Below are 9,296 nucleotides of genomic sequence, written 5' to 3' on the forward strand. Positions count from 1 at the left end.
ATATATATATATATATATATATATATATATATATATATTAAAAATCTAACTGCTATTATCCCATTTCGTTCAATGGGGATGAAGTAAAGAATCATTAAAAGTGAAAGGTCTATTTTTTATATCTGAACTATCTGAAATACCTCAGTAATAGCAAATCATTTTTGGAGTTTGAAATGCCTGATATGTTTTTCTGATATGTATTTCTCTTTTATTGTGAAAATAAAAGGATAAAATAACTTTTATCCTTTTATCTATTTTCATTTTTAGAATAATATATTATATACTATCCCTTATTCCGAGTAACAGAAAATAAAATATAAGTTTGAGAAAAAATAAAAGAATAAAGATTCTAAAGCAATAAATAAAAAAATTTCAATAAAGCCAACATAAGATGGACATGTGTAAAAAATATGTTGTTCATATAATAACATAGATATTTCTATCCTGGCAAGGAGGAACGTTTAGGTTTCTTCAATACTTAGAAATTAACCAAATAGCAATTTCACTCTAGAATAAATCACTAAAATTGAATAATACAAAACGTTGTCGAACCGGAAACATCGTAAAACTAATATTCAGGTGTAAAAAAATCATTGTCTTGGAATTTGGCAGAATATTTAAATCGTTGAAAAAAATTAAAATTAATATAATACAGCAATGGCAGAAAGTTGATATTTAACGAAAGCGATAAAAAAAGTTCTAGTGCAAGCTGTTAGAAATAAAAAATAAATGTCGTATATTTTTTCTAAATTATTCGATAAAATAAAGAACATTAACCGATGAAAGTTTATTATAAAAGATGAACTAGTTACGTTCGACAAACAAAAAATTTTGTAATAATATAATTTCCTACTAGATGCATTTCTGAATAAATTAACTAAAAAAAAAACAATTATTTTTTTTAGCATGTTAAAGGCACGCGCAAAAAACATAACATGTGTTAAAAAGAGTGTTCAAAAGTAAATCATCAGCAATAAATTGTTCCAAATGCAGCCATTTTATGTAGTATCATAGAAGCGAGTCACGAATCAAATGATAATTAAATAAAACGATATTTTATCAAACTTGCATCGTACAGTTATGAGCGGCTAGCTATCGACGCGAGTTAATGAGAAATTCGTAAATTACTACTAAATTAAACATTCACAATAATCGAATATTCTACAGAGACGTTAAGTGGCGCACGTGGAGGCGTCTAGAACGAAATTCTTGGGAATTCAATTGTGTCGAAACATAAGACGAGTCCGTCTATCGATGACTTCGTGAAATAACTTGTAGAAAATATTATAAAACGATGATTATTAATGAGAAATCCTCGGCGAATTCTGTCCGAGAGACGCGGCTACCTAACCTCGACGACCACGCTCGGCCGCGCGAAAAGCATGCACTTTCACGCTTTGTGTCGCTTATGAGTCGACTATGGTGACTTACCTCGTTTCGAGTATCCATCCTCGTTTCCACAATTGGTACAAAACATTAAAAATCGCACGAGTCGTGGGGCTTGAAGCTCCGGTGATTCTGGGTTCGGCGACGATCACAGGTTTGTCGACACCACACGTTATTTTCAACGTCTCGTTATGGCGGCGTGACACGATTTCGCACGGTCGCGTGGTACAACGGCGTATACGAAAATAATGAAACTGCTGTCGGTTACACTTCGTCGCGGCACAATTAAAATAAAATAAAAAAAACTGATTCGGTCCGATTATGAGACGCGCGTGTTCATGCCCCGGCGGTCACATGCAGTGCGAAAACGAGCATGAACATGAACGTTCTGTAGCGATCGTCGGTATGATGGTATGACTGCACAGCACTGTGGACTAATAAAGAGTGAAGACTAGACTCACTCGACTGGTTACCGTAGGCCTCCGTACCGTAACGTGGAAGTATTGTAATAAAAGAAGTGCTTGTGCGCAGGCATTTTTTGCTGGCCAATGACAGAGCCTGACTCAAAACCTTGCCATCTTAGAATTTCTAAACTAAGGGAGCATTTCTATTTGCCGTATCCATACGTCGTATGCCTGTTATCTGTACGAATTGACTAATCATAGTCGAGTATTCCCCTCTTACAGTTGAATGAGAGGGGAATATGCGACTATGATTTGATCATTCTCGACATTATTAACAACTGATAACGAGAACATAAACGTTCTGAACATTGCTGAACATTGCTGAACTCGGAGCAATTCAGAGTATCTTGAAGTATGACATTAGTACGTCCACTTTCGAAAAGAAAAGAAGATCAAGATGTTATTATGAATACAGCATGATTGATAAAATTAAAGATTTATGTTTATGTTATAGATATGTTTTATGTTTAATGATTTATGTTTATGATTTATGTTTATGATTAACGATTTATATTTATGATTTATGTTTATGTTATAGACTTTGATTATCGATTTTGATTGATTTTCGATTAATCGTTTCTTTATTCAAAAATTGTTAAAATTAACGATTCGAACTGATGCTAAAATATCGGTATAATAATTCTTTTATTAATTGAACTACTTATTGTAGTTTATCTTTCCTTCTTTTTTCTTCAAGTTAGAACAAAGAGAAAATATGAACTATATAAATCAATTCTTGTATATTAATATAAGTCTCATATAAAAATATCTTTTTTATAATTATATATTTGTCGAATATATACTGAAACTTTATATGTACTTATGAAAAAATATTTCGATGTTACAATTGAATATTTATGTAATTGTCACATTAAAAAAAAATAAAAGATTAGGAAATGTAGGCATGTAAGTATTTATTTACACTATTTAATTCTTAGCTTTCCTCTTTTTCAAGGAAGGTCGATCAAATATTTGTTTCATTCCTGCCGCTTGATTATTATAAAACTTGAGATTTAGATTTGTCTCCGATATCCAAGAATCAAATTGCGTCGTGTTCTGATCTAGCAAATAAGTGTAGTTGATTTTTTTTTCTCGAAGTTCTTCATCTGCTTGATCATTAGTAAAATTCTTTTGTCAAAAGGACTTCTAAAGTCGCGGCAGAGAAGTCGCGTTTAAATATAGCGTCCTTGTCCAAGTAGAACGCGCCACGATGATAATATTTCTGTAAAAATTTGTACTCTCCTTTGGTCGCTATAATTATCTTAGGATTCAGTCGAGCTTTCTGTTTGTTTCTCCTCAGTCAAATTACGAATATGCTCGATCTCTACACGTTCCTTTTTAAACTGTTTCTTCTCTTCCCGATTTCGTTTGATTCTTTTAAGTTCGCGCAGCTTCCAAGCTTCTTATTCTACCTCGTCATTCTCGTCATCAGTTGCGAATGTCGTTGAGCTTACTCTTCTGCTTAGTGTTACCTTTATTGCTCTCTTTTCGCATTATCTCTTCCATCATCAGAATTTGTTTTTTTCGTTTTTGGGCAATTTTCTTGGCTGTGATCAAAGCTTTTGTTTGTTTCTTCTGCATCACCGCTCTCTCTTTTTCCGCTTTGATTCTATTCTTTTTGCAAACGAACACAGATTTCAACTGCGATTTAGTTTCTTCCTCACAGTCTGTGTACTCTTCGTACTCCAAGCTCTCTTTTGACCTTTCTCTATCTTCCGCCTTTCCTTGTATCAAATCCTCCTCAGTTTTCTTCCTGGATAATACTCGTTGCTTTAGGGTCTCTCATCATTTCTATCTTCGAATCTGATAGTTCCTCATCCTCAAATGAATCAGAATTCGTCTCCTCTCTTGCGTTCTCTTTGGTTTGATGTCGATAAGCTTGGGGTCGTGAATATATCTGTATCTCTCCGCACGTACCTCAGTTGATATCTCCCTTTGTTGGTGTATTAATTTTCGCAAACGCGGATCATCTCTACTCTTTGTATGCGAGTGCACAGTAATATCTGCGACAATATTGTTATAATTCTTTTGTATACGCTTCTTGAGAAAATCCTCGACTTCTGATTCTTCATCTAAATTTATTGTAGCTACATAATTTGGCCGTTTATTAGAAACATAACGATATACTTTCACCTTCTTCATAGACAACTTTGCAAACTTAAACAATTTTTTTAGAAATTTTGATATGCATAGAAAATTAAATGACATCATAAACGTTACATATGAAAATAAAAATAAATTAAATTAAATATTCTTAAAATTAAAATTAAAAGTTAAAGTAAAGACATTTCTTATAAAATAAAGCATATATCTTCTTAATATTTATTATAAATATTGTTTTGTATCTTCAAATATTTAAATAGCTTGTTTGTTAATCACTGTTAAATGAATAATTGTAATTTAACTGTGAAACATAAATAATTTACGAATCTTTAATGAATATACTTTATAATAGGTACATTAAAATAAATAAAAATAAAACATATGTGCAGTAAATTATAATCACAGTATCAGGATATATTGCCAATTATATATTATTTTGTATAAATGCTTTTCTTCAATGTTGAAGACCATTAATAATAAATTACATTCTATCAATACTTATTTCTACAAAGTAATTGAATTGAAATCACACTTCGCAATAAATCTTTTTTTTTAATTCTAAAAATTAAAAAAAGATGAAGAGTAAATGAAAGAAGAGTGAATGAAAAAGATGAAAAATAAATTGAACTAAAATTTGAAGTTATATTGGTAGAAATGGACATGTATTGTTTTTTTAATCTTAAAGCATTTGTAAAATTCATTGAAATAGATATTAAATAAATCTTTCCTTTTGAAATATAAGCTAACCTTTATCATTTTTTACGGGCACAATTCCAGCGGTTCTTCGTATTCGCGTGAGTGCGGGTTGCTAAGGAATTGTTCGTTATATAATTTCATTATTATTTTATTATATTGATGAATATATCGATAAACGTGTTACCAAGATATCAAAACTAAAAAAAACTTAAAAAATTTTCTTTTCTTATTTTTTATTTTATAACTATAAATATAAAATAAAAAGCAACATGGAAAACATATTCATTTTATGAAATTAATTAATTGCAATATAAAAATAATTATAATTATTAGATGGGAAAAAGTTCGTGGCGTTTTTTTAATGCCATCTAACGGGAAAAACGCCACGAACTTTTTCCCACACCTAATATTTACAAAATTTCACCTTTAGATTCTATCAATTTTTTTAAACATATTTAAAAAATATTACACATAATATTATATACTACAATACTACAGAATACTATTATAATAAAATGTATTTTAAAAGAAAGCTTGGAAGTATTTTTTACTAACTTTTATAAAAATAATTCATTACCCCCCGTTACTGATTATTTAGAAAATAATTCATTTTTTGTTACTTTTTTGTGATATCAAAGTAAGATACTAGATTTAAAAATTACTTTATTTAATAATCAATAATAATTGTAATAATATTAAAACAATCAATATTTAGATTATAGTCTTTATATTAGAGATCATAATTTTGAACGATTAGAGATACACGTTCATAAGTGCATTATATTTAGATGTACATGAAAAAAAGATTATAGTACTTTATATAGCTTTTTTCTAAAGCAACTAATAAATCTATAATTTTAAATCTATAAATCTATATTAATATTTTAATTTTTAATTTTAATGAAACGTACAACTAGAATGTTAAATAATTGAATAAGTTATCTTCTATATCAATATTCTGTGTTTGTATGAAAAAGGAATTTTATTTTATTAATTTTTTAATATATGCTTATTTTTAGGAAATTAGATTATAATTTACAAATGCAGATTTTATTATAATTGTTTTTAAAGATTAATGTTGTTATAACGCGCATTCCAAAAATTGTTTGTCAATAATAAAAATTTATAGTTCATTTACATAATACTACATATGTATGTGTATATATATTACAAATTTTCAATAATAACTATACCAGAATTATGTACCCTAAAATAAAAAAGACAAAAAATTTTTTAATATTTAATATTAAAATTTTTATTAGAAAATATTTCTAACCAATTAAAAATAATGCTATTCGAGTAATTCACAGAGTAGTTATAGAGATTATAATAAGGAATTAAAGTATAACAATAACAGCTGAATTCGTAACTGCATTATTATAAAAATGTAATAATGCTATCCTTAATGTTTATAGACAAAAAAATAACGATCATTACTGAAAAAAAAATTCTTTAACGAAAATGGCGTAATAAATAACGCATTACCGTTTTTGATTTTCGTTGTAAATTATTTATTATTTTTTCAACAAGGAAGTTTCTAACGATGGATTTGTGAAAAAACAATTAAAAATAATTGGAAATTTGTATCCGACATTATATTATCATACACTATTAATTTCAATTACAGCTAAGTTTTGTAAATTAATCCAATAGTATTTTTTCACAAGAAACTACTATCTTTTAACATTAAATATTAAGTATTTTCATAGCATATTTGAAAAAAAATAGTTTGACTATGTTCAAATGTTCTAGAGTCTTATAGTTCGAATCTGTAGTAGTCTAAAGGTCATATAACAGATTGTAAAAAGTGAAAAAAATAAGTGGATACAGTCAATACTATTCACTATTATAGTATCAGTGGAGAAAAATGTATTTATAATATTTTATTTTTTTTATGGTCTGCTGTGAGATCTTCCGGCACGCAAGACGGTCAACTTTGAACTTACCTTCAATACTATCAAACTATTATATTCTTTCTAACACGTATAATTTATGGTAGAAAAAAAGAAGTCAAATATGCAACGAAAGAAAGCTGACTTTTTACCTGTCACTTCACCACAATTAAAACAGTGTGTCGCTGTTTCAAAAGTTCGCTCTTTTCCTGCTTCCTTTTCATGAAGCATATCTTTATTGGCAATTTTTTTAAATAAGAGCATTATGGGCATATACGGTTATATAAGGTAATAAAGTTATTTATACAGATATTTCGGAACGTTTAATTTAAGATATTTACGATACGTCAATATGTCCGATCTGTATCACCGCATATCGTAACTTATTTTAATAGGAAAGCTATATCTTATACAAATACGAAACTAAAATTGAACAAAGGGATGTCAGCAGTGTCATTTCGTAAGATCGAACAATATATATGCTATTCTTTATTTTGAATAAGAGAGGCATTAATCCTTAGTACATACCTTAGCGCAAGGCGCTCAGACAATATAAAGTATCCAAAAAAGATAAATAAAATATCTTTAGCGTCTTAAAGACATCTTATGTCTCAATGTGTTGTCTGGGCTGAGTAACATTTAAAATAGTTAAATATGTAGTTTTAAATATATATATTTAAAATGGAAATGGCATTTTGTATTTTCCATTTTAAATGGTTTTTGAAAAACCATTTTCTTTTTACATTTGAAATCATGTCTATCATTTAATCATTTATATAAAATAGATAAAGTAAATAGTTTTCCTATAATTTTCACAAATTTTCCCTAGAATCATTGATGTATAAAACTCAAGTCCCATGATTGGCTAAAAATTTTTATGAATATTTAAACAAATTAACTATAAAGAGAAAATTAATTCCAGATAGTCCATAAATATCGAATCTTAATAAAAAAATAAATATTCCAGTTTTATATAAAATACTATATAGATTTCTAAAAATGTATATTATTCTTAACATCTAATTTTGACCGTAATCGACGCTTTTCGTATTATTATATTAATTATTATATTAATTTGTTTATTCAAGTAAATGGTCCCGTTTCCAAATCAATAATATCAAAAATTTAAAATATTCCCGTCAGAAATATTGTACTTTATTTATAACATTAGTTAGAGTTTTGAATTCCGTTGAAAATAAATTTCAAACGTAACATATTTTTGAAAAATGTATACTACCTTGGCGAAAAGTTTTTATGAAAAATTATAGATTGAAACAAGAATTTAGAAATTCTTAGTTTTTGTAGATGTTCGTAGTGGGACGTTGTTTTTTTGAAAAAAACTAAGAAATCTTCCGTTCTCAAACAACATCGCTCTACGTCCCACTACAAATATCTACGAAAAATTAAGAATTTCTAAAATCTTGTCTCAAGCTATATAGTTTTTCTGTACTTTTTTGTAAAAATTTTTCTTCGCTAGGGTAGGAAAAACTATTTTGTATTCGAAAATATTTAAAACCTATTTATCCATTTTACAAATAAATTGGAAAAATCTATTTTATATTTTACCATTTTAAATGTGCTTTTTAAAAGTATTTTACAATTAGTATTTTAAATAAAATTTGAAATGCATTTTACCCAGCTCTGTACTTAGTTTTTGACATCCTTACTACATATTTGGTCATTCGTGTCTTGGATTAATTTTCATCACTTTTACAAGTATATATAAATTATTAAACGATTTTTACATATATTTTGACATATTTAAAAAATATTTGTAGTTATATATTTATATATAATATGTAGATAAATTGTTATAACTATAAATTGTTATAAATATATTATATACAAAATGAGAAAAATGCACTTTATATGAAAATGTAAAACTCCGAAACAAAAATATTTAAAAGAAAAATATAATTTAATATCTTAAAATTGATTCCAAACTACAAAAAAAATAGTTCAAATGTTGGCTGTCCAAAAAGTTTAGTAATTGAGTAACTTGAAAATGTTTTTTTAATATGCATGAATGGCTATAAATTGAAAATATATTGCATTTATATTTTAAATAATGCATTTTATTATTATTATTGTATTAAAAGAATTTATAATTTATTAAGAAAATGTTTTTTATAACATTACAGACAACATAATATATGTATAATATTACTGACAACATATTTTAATACAAGAGTATCAAAAATCGTGTTTAATAAGAGCTAATATGTTATTTTAGAGTTAAATTCTTTTTTTTAATAATTCGCGAAATTCCCCTAATATAACCGTTTTAGTTGAAAATCAAGAAACAAATTTATTTTTTAATAAAAATTTAATTTTAATAAAAATTTTTTAATTACAAAAAATGTACATACGTTGGGTCATTTGTGACTCAGAGATGAACTTTAACTCAGTTAAAGGATACGCATGAATTGAAGCCAGCAACGCACAAAACTTGTTCTCTAGAAATTTTTTTTAGGAACATAAAAGAGATCGGTATATGACCAGACGCTCTCAGTATTTCAAAGAAAAGAAAAGCAGGTCACTAATAACCCAAAGGTATTAAGGGATAAAATATGAATCATGTTTGAAAAATAATTATATATAGTTGCTTTCTTTCTTTATAGTGAAAAAAGGGTCTAAGGTGAAAGTGAGACGGGAAAGGAGAGCTAGTATATGCATTCAGCAAACTCTTAGATATAAAGCAACTTCGTCATATATATATATATATATATATATATATATATATATATATATATAT

The 9,296-nt window shown here is 27.2% G+C and overlaps 1 protein-coding gene and 1 pseudogene across 1 annotated transcript in view; both read right to left on the reverse strand.

Annotated features, from left to right (window-relative positions):
• The window catches only part of LOC105619573 (ubiquitin carboxyl-terminal hydrolase 10), a 10,473-nt gene extending 9,024 nt beyond the window's left edge, over positions 1-1,449 (reverse strand). Inside the window, exon 1 of the mRNA XM_012201090.1 lies at positions 1,432-1,449. Coding sequence (XP_012056480.1) covers positions 1,432-1,449 — 18 coding nt within the window. The remainder of the gene's footprint in view (positions 1-1,431) is intronic.
• A 1,328-nt stretch (positions 1,450-2,777) lies between these two features.
• The window catches only part of LOC105619706, a 32,483-nt pseudogene continuing 25,964 nt past the window's right edge, over positions 2,778-9,296 (reverse strand).

This window comes from Atta cephalotes (genome assembly GCF_000143395.1).
Source record: "Atta cephalotes unplaced genomic scaffold scaffold00022, whole genome shotgun sequence".
In the NCBI taxonomy this organism is placed as follows: domain Eukaryota; kingdom Metazoa; phylum Arthropoda; class Insecta; order Hymenoptera; family Formicidae; genus Atta; species Atta cephalotes.